This window comes from Somniosus microcephalus, chromosome 5 (genome assembly GCF_052327205.1).
Source record: "Somniosus microcephalus isolate GS21.2 chromosome 5, FLI_Smic_1.0, whole genome shotgun sequence".
NCBI lineage: Eukaryota > Metazoa > Chordata > Chondrichthyes > Squaliformes > Somniosidae > Somniosus > Somniosus microcephalus.
Genome location: NC_140991.1, coordinates 313,875,693 through 313,893,194, shown reverse-complemented (window position 1 = coordinate 313,893,194; position 17,502 = coordinate 313,875,693). Strand labels below are relative to the sequence as shown.

The 17,502-nt window shown below is 48.2% G+C and overlaps 2 protein-coding genes across 3 annotated transcripts in view; one reads left to right on the top strand and one right to left on the bottom strand.

Moving 5' to 3' along the window:
- The window catches only part of c5h5orf22 (chromosome 5 C5orf22 homolog), a 32,085-nt gene extending 29,816 nt beyond the window's left edge, over positions 1–2,269 (bottom strand). Inside the window, exon 1 of the mRNA XM_085989258.1 lies at positions 1,981–2,269. Coding sequence (XP_085845384.1) covers positions 1,981–2,064 — 84 coding nt within the window. The 5' untranslated portion in view covers positions 2,065–2,269. The remainder of the gene's footprint in view (positions 1–1,980) is intronic.
- A 398-nt stretch (positions 2,270–2,667) lies between these two features.
- drosha (drosha ribonuclease III) overlaps positions 2,668–17,502 on the top strand; it is a 213,962-nt gene continuing 199,127 nt past the window's right edge. Inside the window, exons 1-3 of one of the 2 annotated variants that reach the window (XM_085989256.1) lie at positions 2,668–2,812; positions 6,163–7,148; positions 10,798–10,878. In XM_085989256.1, the coding sequence (XP_085845382.1) occupies positions 6,169–7,148; positions 10,798–10,878 (1,061 nt within the window). In that variant the 5' untranslated portion in view covers positions 2,668–2,812; positions 6,163–6,168. The remainder of the gene's footprint in view (positions 2,813–6,162; positions 7,149–10,797; positions 10,879–17,502) is intronic. The other variant, XM_085989257.1, reaches the window with a different exon arrangement.

Genomic DNA, 17,502 nt, shown 5'->3' with positions numbered 1-17,502 from the left:
CAGGTCGATAGTCGTTCAGGCACGTCACAGCCGTTTGTTTTGGCACAGGAATAATGGTAGCTGTCTTGAAGCATGTAGGGACTACTGCCTGGGCCAATGACAGATTGAAGATGGCGGTGAGGACATCAGCCAGCTGATCAGCACATTCCTTGAGTACCCGTCCAGGGATGCTATCCGGTCCAGCAGCCTTTCGTGTGTTCACTCCGCGTAGAACACCCCTTACGTCGGAGGTCGACGTTACTGAAGTTACTGAACTAGCAATCCAGAGGCCTGGACTAATGATCCAGAGACACAAGTTCAAATGGTGAATTTAAATTCAGTTAATTAAATAAATCTGGAATAAAAAAAGCTAGTACCAGTAATGGTGACCATGAAACTACTGGATTGTCATAAAAACCCATCTGGTTCACTAATGTCCTTTAGGGAAGGAAATCTGCCGCCCTTACCCGGTCTGGCCGATATGCGACTCCAGACCCACAGCAATGTGACTTGACTCCGAAGTGCGCTCTGAAATGGCTCAGCAAACCACACAGTTGTAAGGCGGCTCACCACCACCTTCTTGAGGGCAATTAGGGATGGGCAATAAATGCTGGCGTTGCCAACGACGGCAATGAATAAAAATAAAAAAAGAAATTCCACCCAGAATCAGGTCACACCCAAACGAGTTATTTGCTCCTGGAAGCCATTTTGTTGGAGTCAATCTCAGGTAAGTCCGAAAAAGAGAGAGAGAAGCAAAACACACAGTGACACGACATGAACTTTCCTGGACCACAATGCATCGATGGTTTTGTTGATCTAAACTTAACAATTGTTACGCAAAAGATTTATTTACAGACGCACATTTATTAGTTTGGACAGAGCGTCTATCATTCACTAGTAGTAGTGCCTTCATTATACAGGGTCAGGGAAAGGGGTGTGCGAAGCTGGTGCGTGGTGGCATTGGTTGGGACGGGGGAAGCACATACTTGCCTTAGAGGCGGTGCAATAAAGGTTCACTAGATTGATCTCTGGGATGAGGGGGTTGTCCTATCAGAAGAGATTGAGTAGAATGGGCCTATTCTCTCTGGAGTTTAGAAGGATGAGCGGCGATCTCATTGAAACATACAAGATTCTGAGGGGATATTGACAGGGTAGATGCTGAGAGGATGTTTCCCCTGGCGGGAGTATCTAGAACCAGGGGCCACAGTCTCAGAATAAGGGGTCGGCCATTTCAGACTGAGTTGAGGAGAAATTTCTTCACTCAGACTGTTGTGAATCTTTGGAATTCTCTACCCCAGAAGGCTGTGGGTGCGGAGTCGCTGAGTGAAGGGAGGAGGTAAAAGGGCAGGTGTTGCATCTCCTGTGCTTGCATGGGAAGGTGCCGTGGGAAGGAAAGTGGGTGTTGGGAGATGATAGAGGAGTGGACCAGGGTGTTGTGGAGGGAGCGCTCCCTTCGGAATGCTGCAAGGGGAGGTGAGCGGAAGATGCGTTCGGTGGTGGGATCACGCCAAAGGTGGCGGAGGATGATCTGTTGAATGTGGAGGCTGGTGGGGTGGAAGGCGAGGACAAGGGGAACCCCAACGTGGTTCCGGGGAGAGGGGGGAAGGGGGTGAGAGCAGAAGTGCGGGAAATGGAACGGACACGGTCAACCAAGGTAGAAGAAACATAGAAGATAGGAGCAGGAGTAGGCCATTCGGCCCCTCGAGCCTGCTCCGCCATTCAACGAGATCATGGCTGATCATCCAAATTCAGTACCCTGTCCCTGCTTTCTCCCCATATCCCTTGATCCCTTTAGCCTTAAGAAATATATCCAACTTTCTCTTGAATATATTTAATGAAGGGAAAGTAAAGCATGTCGGAAGCACTGGTATGGAACACCGGCGCAACATTCTAATCCCCTAGGGCAACGTTCGAAACCCCCAAGGCAACATTCTAATCCCCTAGGGCAACGTTCCAATCCCCGGGGAGACAAGGTGCAAGCTGCAGACGGGCTGCACTTACATCGTGATGATCCTCCACGATCCACACCGGCAGCTCTTTGTAACACCGCAAACAGGAGGAGGAAGAGGAGGCAGCGCTGCTCATAACTCCGGCCGCTTGCCCATAAACTGTCGGGGGGTTGGGGTGTGTGTAAAACACCAGGCACCCACTCTCTCCTCCACTGCTTTACACACACAGACTGCAGAGTGAGTGCAGGAGGGAACAAAACTTGCGACGGACCTTTTCCCCCTTCTCCATCTCTGATTGGCGAGGAACAGCGTCCTGCTCTGCAAAATGTCCCGAAGCCAGCAGGAAGGACGAACCGTTCCTGCATCGTGTTTTAATAGTTTGCGTGAAGGATTTGCAAAAACATTTAAAAAAAAACCCAAATACATGCACTTCCTACAGAATTTGTTCTTTAGCCAGCAATTACTGCTCCTTTTAATGTTTGGGTAATTTGCACTTATCTGGGCGAGGAACAGCAAATCTAAAACATTGCCCTCTCGCCCAGACAATGAATAAAAGGGTTTCCCTTTTTTTTTATATAACCATGCAGGTTAAGAAATTGCAAATAAGATGTTCCACGCATGTGTCGGGAACAGCACATTTGCAAATTGAGATTTTATAAACCTCCCCACTGCTGACTGAGCGTCCAGGTTGCCTGGAAACAAGATGATTGATAATTCCACCCCTCCAAACACAATTTGGCATTATTTTGTTCTGCATTGAAGCACCGCCTTTTGTCGGTTTCCAGGGCCAATGGGGGGAAATGCCATGGGCGGCACTTCCGAGCACTCCAGGTGTTTCTGTGTCAGTTTCCTGTCTCTTTCAGAAGCGCCGGAGCTGCTGATCTGTAAGTGTCCAGCAATTGCTAAATGCTCATTTTGAATGAGAATGTATTTGTAGCGCTTTGTGCAGTTATTATATTGTCACCGCCCCCTCTCCCAATTATAATACCGCCAGCTCATGCAATGCTGCTTGTAGAAGAAAGGGAAGGAATTGTTGCAAGGATAAGGGGGCAGAGTGCTGTGAACAGGGCAGATTTAGGCAGTGAAATTATTAGAAGAACGCGGGGAGAGCTCCCCAGTGTCCTGGGCCAATATTTATCCCTCAATAAACATCACTAAAAACAGATTATCTGGTCATTATCACATTGCTGTTTGTGGGATCTTGCTGTGTGCAAATTCACTGCTGCGTTTCCTACATTATGACTACACTTCAAATAGTACTTCATTGGCTGTAAAGCGCTTTGGGATATCCTGAAAGGCACAATATAAATGCAAGGCAGGGACAGGGTACTGAATTTAGATGATCAGCCATGATCTCATTGAATGGTGGAGCAGGCTCGAGGGTCCGAATGGCCTACTCCTGCTCCTATCTTCTATGTTTTTAAGTTAATTCTTTTCCATTCGGCCCTTTAGGATTAATTATCCCCCCGCCCCACCCCACGCTGATACCTGTTATCTTGTTGTGCAACTATGGGTCGAAGGATTAGAGGGGAGTTGAGGAGAACTTTCTTCACCCAGAGGGTGGTGGGGGTCTGGAACTCACTGCCTGAAAGGGTGGTCAAGGCAGAAACCCTCATCGCATTTAAAAAGTACTTGGATATGCACTTGAAGTGCCGTAACCTACAGGGCCAAGGACCAAGAGCTGGAAAGTGGGATTAGGCTGGAGAGCTCTTTGTCGGCCGGCACAGACACGATGGGCCGAATGGCCTCCTTCTGTGCTGTAAATTTCTATGATTCTATGTGTTCCAAGAGTTGCCGTGGTAAACATATTTAGTGGGTGTTGAAGTAAAACGTGGCTTAGTGTCAGTTGTTTACAGCTGGGTACTTTTTTAAAATTGGAAAATAGTATTTAATTTTCAAAACCTACTTTAGAATGTAAAAGCAGCACATCCCACACCAGATTCTATAATGGTCACACGAGCGCTGCACTATAGCAATGCAGAATTTACCTAAAATAACTTCATAGTGCAACCTGGTTGTATCTGAGTTATTTTAGGGACATGGCAGCGGTCCTTCATTCTGCCAGCGCAATTCACACCCCATCTAGAGCCATCCTTTGTTCCTTTACCTGTCCCATTACCACCTCCTCTCGCCTTGAATATCTCTTAATGTCTCTTAATTTCTCCTGCTTTCTATCCTACCACTGACCTTCCCCCTTGTTCTTTCATCCCCTCCTCCTTTTCCCAGCCCCTAAACCTGCTTTCCATTTCCTGCTTTTTTCTCAGTCCTGACGAAGGGTTTCGACCTGAAACGTTGACTCTATTTCTCTCTCCACGGATGTTGCCCAGGCCTGCTGAGTTTTTCCAGCGTTTTCTGTTGTTATTTTGGATTTCCAGCATCCGCGGTATTTTGCTATCGTATAAACATTTTTCCATGTGGGTTCGCAGTCAGAAAGGTGCTCAGAAATACCATTTTTAAATTAAAGGATGTGTGATAAGGAGCTGTGGGATAACGAACATGGAAGAAAGAAAGAGACTTGCATCTATACAGCACTGTTCACGACCACCGGACGTCCCAAAGCGCTTTACAGCCAATGAAGTACTTTTCGAATACGTTATGATGTAAAACATTGGCACAGAAATTAGGATCGGGTGCTTGCCGCGTGTGCAAGCCCCCGATGTGCACTTACCCGGCGCGCCGACAGCTGAAGCCTGGGACTGCTTGGAATTCCTGTCAGTGGCCCGGTTCAGCTGTCGGCGCGCTGTGCTTGCCTGATCCAGCGGCGTAGTTAGTGCGATGTGCCGGCTGGGATCAGGTGAGCACTGGGCAGCCAATCAGGGGAGGGAAAACTTCATTCATGAGTTTGATATTAAGAACTGTCAAACTCATGAAAACTACGGGCGCCCAAAACACCACTTAAACTTTAAATAAAATTTTAAAAAACATCCCACTAATTAAATGAACTATAACTAACTTTAAAAAACTATTTTAAACAATTAATCAAATTTTTTAAGAAATCGGGTCTAAAAATAAACTTACCTTACTGTAAAGTCCTTAAAAACAATAAAGCTGTGGAAAAAATGTTATAATTTTAAATAATAGACCACTTACCTTAAAGAATCAAGTCCTTATGTCTCCTTTTTATATGTCTAAAAAGTTCAGGCCCTCACACACGGGCAAACCTGTCAAAAAGAAGGAAGTTCAACACGTGCGCGCAGAGTCCTGCGCGCACGCGTTGGACCTCTGAACCCCTTGGAGGAAATGCCGGTTTCCTGCGCATGCTGAAATCCGGCACTTCCAACGGGCCCACGCGTGAGCACCCCGTCCGTACTCACGCGTTGGGACCGGAATTACTGGCCCATTAAGTCTAAACACAACTGAATCGCATTATACTTTCAAGTGACTTGCAGGAAACACGGCAGCCAATTTGCAGACAGCAAGCTCCCACAAACAGCAATGTGATAATGACCAGATAATCTGTGTTTAGTGATGTTGATTGAGGGATAAATATTGGCCCCAGGACACCGGGGAGAACTCCCCCTGCTGTTCTTCGAAATAGTGTCCATGTGATCTTCTACATCCACCTGAGGGGGCAGACGGGACCTCGATTTAACGCCTCATATGAAAGACGGCACCTCCGACAGTGCAGCACTCCCTCAGCACTGCAGTGGGAGTGTCAGCCTAGATTTTCGGGCTCGAGTCTATGGAGGGGGACTTGAACCCACAACCCTTCTGACTCAGAGGCAAAGAGTGCCGCCCACTGAGCCACTGGCCGACACTTGAAAATACAGGAAACTCTTTGGTATCCGGCACCGACGGGACCAGGATGGTGCCGGTTGATTAAAAATTCTGGATAAGGAAGAAGGGACATGGAGTGACAATGGCCCAAGGTACGAGAGCCCCGATCACATAGCCAGAAGTGCTGGAGCCCCGATCACACAGCCGGAAGTGCTGGAGCCCCATAATGCAGGTACAGGGAAACCGGTTACACAACCAGGGGTGCAGGAGCCGTGGTTACACGGCAAAAGGTACGAGATCCCCAGTTACACAGCCGCAATTATACAGTATACGGAAGCCTCAAAACCTACTCCTGAATTTTGCCGGTTATTAGAGAATTCCGGATAATTAGGTGCCGTTTAACCGAGAGTTTCCTGTAGAATGCGATTCAGTTGTGTTTAGACTTGATGCTTTACATCATTTACAATAACGTAGTCAAACCGTTTCTAATAAAAAAATGTATTTTTTTTTTGGCAAGGGCACCATGTCTTTTCATCCAGGACGAGGGGGAGCCACACACAGTGACCACAGCACGATCCCGAAAGTCGGAGGACCTCGAGGCAGGGGTGCCCCAGGCAACCGAATGCCCCAACAGAACTTTCCGCCTGCAGGTTTTCGACCTGTTCACCCACAACAGCCGCCGCCGTTATTTCCCTACGAGCAGCAGGTTGTCCCTCCTCCCCCTCCCCCACCTCCTCCTCCCCCTCCCCCCAGGTTTTCGAGCCCGCAGAACGCAGGTTATGTTCCTCCCAACTTCATGCCCTACCAGCCCCACGTTCCCCAGGCCGGCGACATGGACATCAGGCACAGCGCAGTCCCGCCGTGTCCCGTCCGGTCCAGGCCGCCCTTTCCCAGCCCCCCAGTGCGTCCATCCTTTCCCGGCCTGCCTTGCTTTACTCCGGCCCCTCCCGTGCCGAGCGCGGGCACCACCATCCCGGGCGCCCCTGACGGCAGGCCAGCTGGATTCCATCACCTGCTGCCGTCGGCGCCCCCTCCCCCACTGATCCCGCCCCAGCCGGTAAACTATCCGGCCCCCTACCCGATGAGCTACTCGCAGCACTACCCGCCCCAGCCCTTCGGCAGCGGGTATCAGCCGGCCGCCGCATCCGCCGGGTTCCCGCCGGGCGCCGCGCCCCCCGGCTACCTGCCGAGCCCCGCCTCCCGCCCGCCCGACCGCTTCCGGCGCGAGCCGCACTACCCGGCCGAGAAGCCGGCGAGCGGACGCCGCTCGCCCCCCGACGAACGCGCCAGCCGCCGCCACGAGCACCACGAGCACCACCACCACCACCACCACAAGGGGCACAGCTACAGGAGCCGCGGCGAGCGGCGCCGGTCGCCGTCCCGCGGCGAGCGCAGGGAGAGGGGCAGGAGTCCGGAGCGGAGGAGGTCAGACAGCAATCGCCGCAGGTCTAGCCACGACCGGGGGAGATCTCCGCCTCGACACCGAAACCCCGATCACAGCAGGTAAGGAATTTTTTTTTAAAAAGAGTCACAGCAGTATTAGAAGCTTCTGAGCGAGCGTGAGGCTAATGTTACAGCTGTGATATTACAGCAGAACTTTTGAGTTTTTCTATCTTGTAGCAGTGTCCCTACAAATGAAGGAAATAGTTTAAGAAGCAAAAATTGATAAATGTAGAATCATAGAATAGTGCAGCACAGAAGGAGGCCATTTGGCCCATTGAGTCTGCGCCGGCTCTTTCGAAGAGCAATCCAGTTAGTCCCACTCCCCCGCTCTTTCCCCATATCCCTGCAATTTTTTCTCCTGCAAGTATTTATCCAATTCCCTTTTGAAGGCTACTATTGAATCTGTGTCCACCGCCCTATCAGGCAGCGCGTTCCAAATGCTAACCACTCGTTGCGTAAACAAGTTTTTCCTCCATGTCGCCTCTGGTTCTTTTGCCAATCACCTTAAATCTGTGCCCTCTGGTTATCGACCCTTCAGCCACTGGTAACAGTTTCTCTTTATTTACTCTATCTAAACCCTTCCTGATTTTGAACACCTCTATCAAATCTCCTCTCAACCTTCTCTGCTCCAAGGAGAACAACCCCAGCTTCTCCAGTCTCTCCATGTAACTGAATTCCCTCATCCCTGGAGTCATTCTTCTAAATCTTTTCTGAACCCTCTCTAAGGCCTTCACATCCTTCCTAAAGTGCGGTTCCCAGAATTGGACACAAATGGGCCGGAGGGCCTTCTATTACCAGCTTAAGTGTGTCGAAAAATAGAAAAATTAAATTTGATAACTCATTTAAAAATACTCTTCAAAAAGGTAAGTTTATTTTTAGCCCCGTAAAAACATTAATTTTTTTTAATTAATGGAATTTTGATTAATTTTAATGATGTAATTAAAAATACATATATTTAATGTTTTAGTGTGTTTTTAAATGTGATCCCCCATTCATACTTTTGACAGTTCTGTGCGTACGGACCTGTCAAATGTATGAAGGGGGATTCCCTTCTTTGATTGGTTGCCCATGGCCCACGTGATCCCAGGGACGCTTGCGAACCGCCTGCGCCCCCTGGGATACCTGGGCCTCTGCCCGCGCAGACCAGGAGAGGCCCCAGGATCGCGAGCCTCGAGATCTACAGAGCCAGCAGGTAGGTCCGTAGATTTTTTTTTCCAATCAGAGGCATCCGCCCTGCAGGAAGCCTCCGATCGGAAATTCGGGACACAATACTCCAGCTGGGGTCGAATCAGTGGTTTATGTAAGATTATTGAAAGGTGGTTTATTATTAAAAAAAAGAGAAACGTACATACATACATATGAATTAGGATCAGGAGTAACAAAGGGGGGCGGGGGGAGATACAATCCCACTGTGCTGTGACTCATTGAAACGTATAAAATTCTGACAGGACTGGACAGACTAGATGCAGGAAGGATGTTCCTGATGGTTGGGGAGTCCAGAACCAGGGGTCACAGTCTAAAGATAAGGGGTAGGCCATTTAGGACAGAAATGAGGAGGAATTTCTACACCCAGAGAGTGGTGAACCTGTGGAATTCTCTACCACAGAAGGCAGTTGAGGCCAATTCATTAAATATATTCAAGAAGGAGTTGGATATATTTCTTGAGGCTAAAGGGATCAAGGGATATGGGGAGAAGGCAGGGACAGGGTACTGAATTTGGATGATCAGCCATGATCGCATTGAATGGCGGAGCAGGCTCGAGGGGCCGAATGGCCTACTCCTGCTCCTATCTTCTATGTTTCTATGTGACTTTAGTTACAGAATTGTGCGTTACCTATGAGGCTTCAAGGTGCTTTCTTGAAGCCTATTATCTGGGCCATTGAGTGGGACGTTGAAGGCTGTGGCATTGGATGGTGAGCAGACAGGGCAGTGGGTTGCAGTCTGTGCAACATGCTCACTGGCGGCCCAGAGGCCAGTCCGTTTGAAGTGCGGGAATTGTGGAAGCAGGAGCAGCACCTAGAATGGGACTGTCAGCATTGAAATCCGACCTGAGATTGGGAGAAGGGGAAGTGCAACGAGACCTGGGTGTCCTTGTGCACCAGTCGCTGAAGGTAAGCATGCAGGTGCAGCAGGCGGTTAAGAAGGCAAATGGTATGTTGGCCTTCGTAGTGAGAGGGTTCGAGTACAGGAACAAGGATGTCTTGCTGTAGTTGTACAGGGCCTTGGTGAGACCACACCTTGAGTATTGTGTGCAGTTTTGGTTGCCTTTTCTGAGGAAGGATGTACTTGCCATGGAGGGAGTGCAACGAAGATTCACCAGACTAATACCTGGGATGGCAGGAATGACGTATGAGGAGAGATTGGGTCGATTGGGCTTGTACTTGCTGGAGTTTAGAAGAATGAGAGGGGATCTCATTGCAACTTATAAAATTCTAACAGGACTGGACAGACTGGATGCAGGAAGGATGTTCCCAATGGCAGGGTAGTCCAGAACCAGGGGTCACAGTCTAAGGATAAGGGATAAGCCATTTAGGACAGAGATGAGGAGGAATTTCTTCACCCAGAGAGTGGTGAACCTGTGGAATTCTCTACCACAGAAGGCAGTGGAGGCCAATTCATTAAATATATTCAAGAAGGAGTTGGATATATTTCTTGAGGCTAAAGGGATCAAGGGATATGGGGAGAAAGCAGGGACAGGGTACTGAATTTGGATGATCAGCCATGATCTCATTGAATGGCGGAATAGGCTCGAGAGGCCGAATGGCCTACTCCTGCTCCTATCTTCTATGTTTCTAAATCGTTCAGTACTTTAAGCAAACACGTAGTTTCAGTGGGTTGAAGGCTCCTTCGGCAGCACCTCCCGATCCCGCGACCTCTACTGCCTAGAAGGACAAGGGCAGCAGGCGCATGGGAACACCACCACCTCCAAGTTCCCCTCCAAGTCACACACACCATCCTGACTTCGAAATATACAGTAAACTCTTTCGTATCCGGCACCTGCGGGACCGGGATGGTGCTGGTTGATGAAAAATTCTGGCTAACAGAGGTAGGCAAATTTTCAACACAAAAAAAATTAAAACCACTGACTAACTCGGCCACCCGCGGGAAACTCTGACTCGGAAAACAAGTGCTGGATGGATTCGGCAAGATTACCGGTTATCTATTTTGACGGTTATTAAAGAATTCCGGATGATTAAGTGCCGTTTAAACAAGAGTTTACTGTATCGGCCGTTCCCTCATCGTCGCTGGGTCAAAATCCTGGAACTCCCTCTCTAACCGCACTGTGGGAGCACCTTCACCACACGGACTGCAGCGGTTCAAGAAGGCGGCTCACCACCACCTTCTCGAGGGGCAAGTAGGGATGGGCGATAAATGCCGGCCTCGCCAGCGACGCCCACATCCCGTGAATGAATTTTTAAAAAAAAGCTAATTAAAGTGCAACTCTCGATGTCTTAACTGAGGTTAAGTAACTCAGCACAGATGTGGGACTGGACTTGGGGTGGTTCCTGGTCTGCTACATACGGACCTTCCACTGGGAATTCCGATAAGGCAGCAGACTTTCGCAACTAAGAAAAGCTGTAACTTAGGGGAATCAAAGTAATTGATTGATTGTGTTTTTTTCCCTACCATGCTGCCTTATGAAGGGGAAATTCTCCACAGCATTAACTCTGAAATATATAATAATTTTGTTTATCCCCCCTCCCCCCAGGGATAGACATAAGCATCGTGACAGCTACAGATCACCGTCCTACGACAGGCAGCACAGAAGAGAGCGGAAAAGGACGCACAGGTGAGATTTACTGGGCCCCTTCTTTCTCATTCCTTCACTTGCCAAAGCCACCACTTCTTTTGATTTTGCTTATTCCTTCTAACTCCTGTAAAATATCTTCAAAAAACTGGCGTTGGCCTCTTGCATTTCAAGGCTGGCGACTAGTCTTGTGTGCTAAGGTTTGCCGTTTGCCGTTGTATCTCTGAAAGAAAGACTTGCATTGCTCCAGCGCCTTTCACGACCACCGGACGTCTCAAAGCGCTTTACAGCCAATGAAGTACTTTTTGAAGTGTGGTCACTGTTGTAATGTAGGAAACGCGGCAGCCAATTTGTGCACAGCAAGCTCCCACAAACAGCAATGTGATAATGACCAGTTAATCTGTTTTAATGATGTTGATTGAGGGATAAATAATGGCCAGTACACTGGGGAGAACTCCCCTGCTCTTCTTCAAAATAGTGCCCACGGGATCTTTTACGTCCACCTGAGAGCGCAGACGGGGCCTCGGTTTAACATCTCATCCGAAAGACGGCACCCCCGACAGTGCAGCGCTCCCTCAGCACTGCAGTGGGAGTGTCAGCCTAGATTTTTATGCTCATGTCCTACAACCTTCTGACTCCGAGGCGAGCGTGCTGCCCACTGAGCCACGGCTGAGAACTCTGGGCCTATGGTTGGAGACCTGCTACTGTGTGAGCGGCTGAGAGATACCAGGATGTGGACAACAACAACAACTTGTATTTATATAGTGTCCTTAACATAGTAAAGCCTCCCAGTGCGCTTCACAGGAGAGTAATAAAACAAAATTTGGCACCGAGGCACATGAGATATTGGGGCAGATGGCCAAAAGCTTGGTCAAAGAGGTAGATTTGAAGGAGTGTCTTAAAGGAGGAGAGAGAGGAAGAGAGGCGGAGAGTTTTAGGGAGGGAATTCCAGAGCTTCGAGCCTCAGCTGCTGAAGGCACGGCCGCCAGTGGTTGAGTGATAGCTCAAAGGGTTGTAGGGCTGGAGGAGGTTACAGAGATAGGGAGGGGCGAGGCCATGGAAGGATTTGAAAACAAGGATGAGAATTTTAAAATCGAGGCGTTGCTGGACCGGGAGCAATGTAGGTCAGCGAGCACAGGGGGTGAGGGGTGAACGGGACTTGGTGCGAATCCGGACACGGGCAGCCGAGTTTTGGACGACACTGGGATCGGCGATGAATCCTTCCATTCGATTTGTATATTTAACTTAATGTCAAAATAGTCTTGTGCTTTCCTTTGAGTTTTATGTGTATTGGAAAGTGCCATAGCACAAAGACAATGGGCTGGATTTTTATTGGGCCGTGGAGTCGGGATTGGAGGCGTGTGGGGGTTTAAAATCCCAAAATCGGGGGTTCTGACCCCATCCCGCCCCCAACCCGCCTCCATGCCCGTTTCAAAGGAGGTGGGTACCCGCCCCGCACTGGGACCCGCCTCCCCGACAGATAGTTAACAGGCAGTTTTTAGCCTAATCCCTATTTTCATTGTTGAAATGTGGGATTCCCGACGGCTCCAAACCACGGCAAGTTAGCGAGGTGGGCCGTCAAGATGAAGGGCTTGGAGGGGTCAAGATGTTCGGTGTTCAGGTGAGTGATGGGTGCATGAGTGCAGAGGTAAGTGTGTTTGGTCTGTGTAAAGTGTTTAACGAAGTTCTACTAACCTTTACTTACCTTTACAGCCTTTCTTCCTTCAGGTCTCGGGAGTCCCTCGTCTCACTGGCACAGAAAGCAGAATGGCCGCGATCTGTCAAAATCTGCAGCATTCAGCTTTCTGTTCCGGGGAGATCTCTAAATCATCCTGAAAGGAAGGAATTAACCTGGTCTTGACAGATGAAATATCAATCTGTGACGTCACCTGTTGCTGGGTGGCCCTTAATTGGCCTGCTGAGCCCGCTGGGCGGGCTCAACAAGATCAATCAAGTCTAAATTGTGTGGGTTTGCTAGAACTCGATGGAGGCGGGACTACAACCCCAAAAGTTGTAGTCCCGCCTCTTTCCCGACTCCTCAATGAAAATCCAGCCCATCCAATGACTTCAGAATAAGTTTCTCCTTGAAAACAAATATTTAGACACGTAGCTGTTAACGAGGGAGGGTAACTCAGCAGGCAGCGATGTCCTTTCAGCCTGGCTATGTTTCCTTTAGTTTTATTCTTGAGTGAAGTGCGAAAGACGCTGTCGACCGTGGTTCTGAGTGGAAACTGTAGTGATCAATAGCATGTCATTCTATAGTGGACACTAGGTGGAGCCGTAGCGCTGTATATAGCTGTATGTATACAAGACTACACTACCCAGCTGTATAGATATTAAGACTACATTACCCATGAGGCACAAGGCTACCCACAAGGCAACAGTCAAGATGGCAGCCTGCACACAGGAGCACACATGCTGCATCTCTACAGATACTGTAACTAGAGAACGTGTACTGAATAAATGACTAGCTAGAAGCTAGCTGTGTTCATAATAAGAATGTCTATTTATTAATGAACATAACATGGTACCAGGGTGGTGAAGACCTGCTGAAAATTGTGAAAAGCGACATGGAGAATTTGAAGCCACCAGAGCATTTGAATCTCGAGGGAAATGTCGACTACAATTGGTGGATTTTTAAACAACAATTCCAACTCTACATTGCAGCCATCGGATTCGGTACGAAGCCAGACGCAAGGAAGATAGCGTTGCTGCTTACGGTTGCAGGCCCACAGGCGATAGAGGTATTTAATACATTTGTATTTAATCCAGCGGAGAACAGAGAAAAATTAGAAGATGTGTTAAAAAAATTTGATGCACATTGCTCTCCCAAAAGAATGAGACGTATGAAAGATGCATCTTCCGTTCTCGGACACAGCAACAAAATGAGACTTTTGATAGCTTTATAACTGATCTGAAACTGAAAGCACAGACATGTAATTTCTCTGAGCTCAAAGCATCCATGATTCGTGACCAGATTGTGTTTGGTATTCATGATAAAAAAGTCAGGGAACGTCTGTTGAGAGGAAACCGAACTAAATTTGGAAAATGCAGTGAAAATATGCCAAGCCAGCGAGCTAGCTCGAAAGCACGCGAAGACTCAGTGAAATCAATAATGATGCGATTGTAATGAGTGATAATGCTGCTGTCGGTGCTGTGTCCTACAAGGGGAAGAAACGTGGGCAGAACAGAAATGAAAAGCAATCGGAGGATGAAATTTTTAATTGTAAACGCTGTGGTTACAAACACCAGTTAAGACAATGCCCAGCGTTTGGAAAAATGTGCACAAAGTGTAATGGAAAGAATCACTTTGCCAAACAATGCTTTTCAAAAGTACAAACTAAGAAAGGGCGACGAGTTAATGTAATTGAGGACACTGATTTAAGTGAGACATTTTTTGTCGGAATGGTGTCATGTGACGATATCAAAAAAGATACAGAAAATGTGCAGCCCTCAGAAATGGACAATGCTGAACATAAAGTCAATGCAGTAAAAGTGGACAAATGGATGATCCCACTGCAGGTAAATGGAGCATTAGTTACATTGAAACTAGACACTGTGGCAAAAGCAAACTTAATCAGTATGAGTGACATTAACAATATGAAAGAAAAGCCCAAAATACAGAAAAAGTCAGTACTACTGAAGGACTATAATGGACAGAAAATAGATAGCTTAGGTGTATGCAGACTTAAAGTGACAGTCAAAGACAAAGTGCATCATCTCATGTTTTCTGTTGTGGCTGAAAGACTTGATTCGATACTAGGTGACAAAGCTTGTGAAGACTTAGAACTGGTCAAGAGAGTCTACCGTATAAACTGTGCCATAAGCAGACCAGATGACTCGGGTGATGAAGCAGAGAGCCCATCAAGGATGAAAAGGCCAAAGGGTATCCATGTCTTCAAAAAGCCTAGTTTCTCCAAGAAGAAAGAAAAAGACTTTAAGGTCAAAGAGAATCCAAAGGAAGAAAAGCACAAAGAGGAAAAACACAAGGAGAAAAAGTCCAAAGATATAACCGCAGCAGATGTTGTTAAGCAGTGGAAAGAGAAAAAGAAAAAGAAGAAGCCTGCACCAGAGCAGGAAGCAGTTCCAGTGGATACTCCTTCTTCCCTCAGGCCAATCTTTGGTGTTCCATTAGCCGAGGCTGCTGAGAGGACTATGCTGTATGATGGGATCCAGCTGCCAGCAGTTTTTCGAGAGTGCATTGACTACATTGAGAGTTATGGCATGAAGAGTGAAGGAAACACTGAAACCCTCTCCAAGCAAAGATCGCAAGGAGACCTCGATCTATACAAGAGCAGATTGATGACAATGCCGCAACTGCATCTTGTCATTCACCGCCAGAACAATCTCATGAAGACACATCAGACTTACCCGTTTTGAGAAGATCCACACGTGAAGTAAAAAAAAGCCTGATTGTACTCAAAAATTAAGTCTATGTAAAGCTTTGAAAATGTGTTGACTGTTTTGAAAATGTTTATGTTTATAGAGCACGAACAAAAGTGTTACTGATATTATCTTTATTGTTTTCTTGAAAGTTGATGGATATTGATTTTGTTAAACCTCAAAGAAAGGGGGATGTAATGATCAATAACATGTCATTCTATAGTGGACACTAGGTGGAGCCGTAGAGCTGTATATAGCTGTATGTATACAAGACTACACTACCCAGCTGTATAGATATTAAGACTACATTACCCATGAGGCACGAGGCTACCCACAAGGCAACAGTCAAGATGGCAGCCTGCACACAGGAGCACACGTGCTGCATCTCTACAGATACTGTAACTAGAGAACGTGTACTGAATAAATGACTAGCTAGAAGCTAGCTGTGTTCATAATAAGAATGTCTATTTATTAATGAACATAACAGAAATGCTTCAAACTGACGTCCCCAGCCCAACATCATCCAGCCTGCTGTAGTCTGCAGCTGATGAGCATACTGAGTAGATTGGGCCTATACTCTCCGGAGTTTAGAAGAATGAGAGGTGATCTCATTGAAACATACAAGATTCTGAGGGGGATTGACAGGGTAGATGCTGAGAGGATGTTTCCCCTGGCTGGAGAGTCTAGAACTAGGGGTCACAGTCTCCGGATAAGGGGTCGGCCATTTAAGACTGAGATGAGGAGGAATTTCTTCACTCGGAGGTTTGTGAATCTTCGGAATTCTCTACCCCAGAGGGCTGTGAATGCTGAATCGTTGAGTATATTCAAGGCTGAGAGCGATAGATTTTTGGACTCTAGGGGAATCGAGGGATATGGGGATCGGGCGGCGAAAGTGGAGTTGAGGTCGAAGATCAGCCATGATCTTATTGAATGGTGGAGCAGGCTCGAGGGGCCGTGTGGCCTACTACTGCTCCTAATTCGTATGTTCTCCTATATATTTTGCCCCACCGAAAAAACATTGCAATTCATTAAAAATAGCTCTTGTAGGTGACATAAGATTAAATAATTTAAAGAAAAATCAATGGTGAGGGAGTAAATCAAATCCCTTTCAAATTCTGATTTCAAACTTAAGCAATTTGCATCATTGACAGTCTAACTGATAAAATTGGCGTGTGAAAATTTTCCAATGAATGCAGATATAGGAGCAGGAGGAGGCCAACTCAGGCCCTGGAGCCTGCGCTGCCATTTAATTAGAGCACGGCTGATCCGCACCTCGTCTCCATATTCCCGCCTTTGCTCCATGTCCCCCGATATCCTTACCCGACAGAAATCTCTCTTGAAAGGTCCAGAGGACCCCCAGCAACCACCGCCTTCTGGTTGAAGACTGTTCCAGATTTCTACCACCCTTTGGGCGCGAGATTCTGTCACGCCGTGTGGGGGGCGCTAACCGAATTAGCGCCGGACATTTGGCGCCCGGCACGGAAGTACCGCCCCCGGCCGCTGAATTCGGCTTACCGTCTCGGAGAGGAAGTGGAGCCGCTATCTCGGGCGCTCCATTTCCTGTCGACGGGGGGGGGGGGGGGGGCGGGGGGCCGCAAACGCTCGAGCCCTTTCAATGCCGCCCCGCGAGTGGAGGTTGGCACCCCGTTCGTGGCCCCGCGAGGCCGGAGCTGACATCTCCCGCGGCAGCCTCGCGTGTTGCAGCTGAATCTGTGCAGCGCGGGGGGGGGGGGGGGGTCGGTGGGCGGTGGCGGTGAGTGGTTGTGTCACTCGCTGATGACATAATTGGCGGCGGCGCTACCGTCTAGCCAAATTTCTCGGGAGGCGCTATTACCGCCTCCCCCTGGGCGATAAGCCATTTGCGCCCCGTTAGCGCCTCCAGGGCGGGGCAGGGGTCGTGCTAACGGCAGGCGCAAAGGGGGCCGAATTTCGCCCCCTTTGTGTGGGGGTGGGGGGAAATGTCAGTGTTCCCTTTAAGCTGTGCAGGTCCCACACAGCTGGTGAGCCGGCTTTTAAATAGAAAAAAGGCGCAGGCGCGGAATATTGAACGGGCCGTGCAGCCCTTAAAGGGGCCGCGTGGGGCCGGGGGAAAAAATGAGGGAACAGTGGGAAAAGTACTTCCTGATTTCACTCCTGATCGGCCTAGCTCTAATTTTATGATTGCGTCCCCTTGATCTTGATTTCCCCATCAGAGGAAATAGTTTCGCTCTCTCGCTCTCTCTCTCTCTCTCTACCCTATCAAATCCTTTTAACATTTTAAACACCTCAATTGGATCAGCCCTT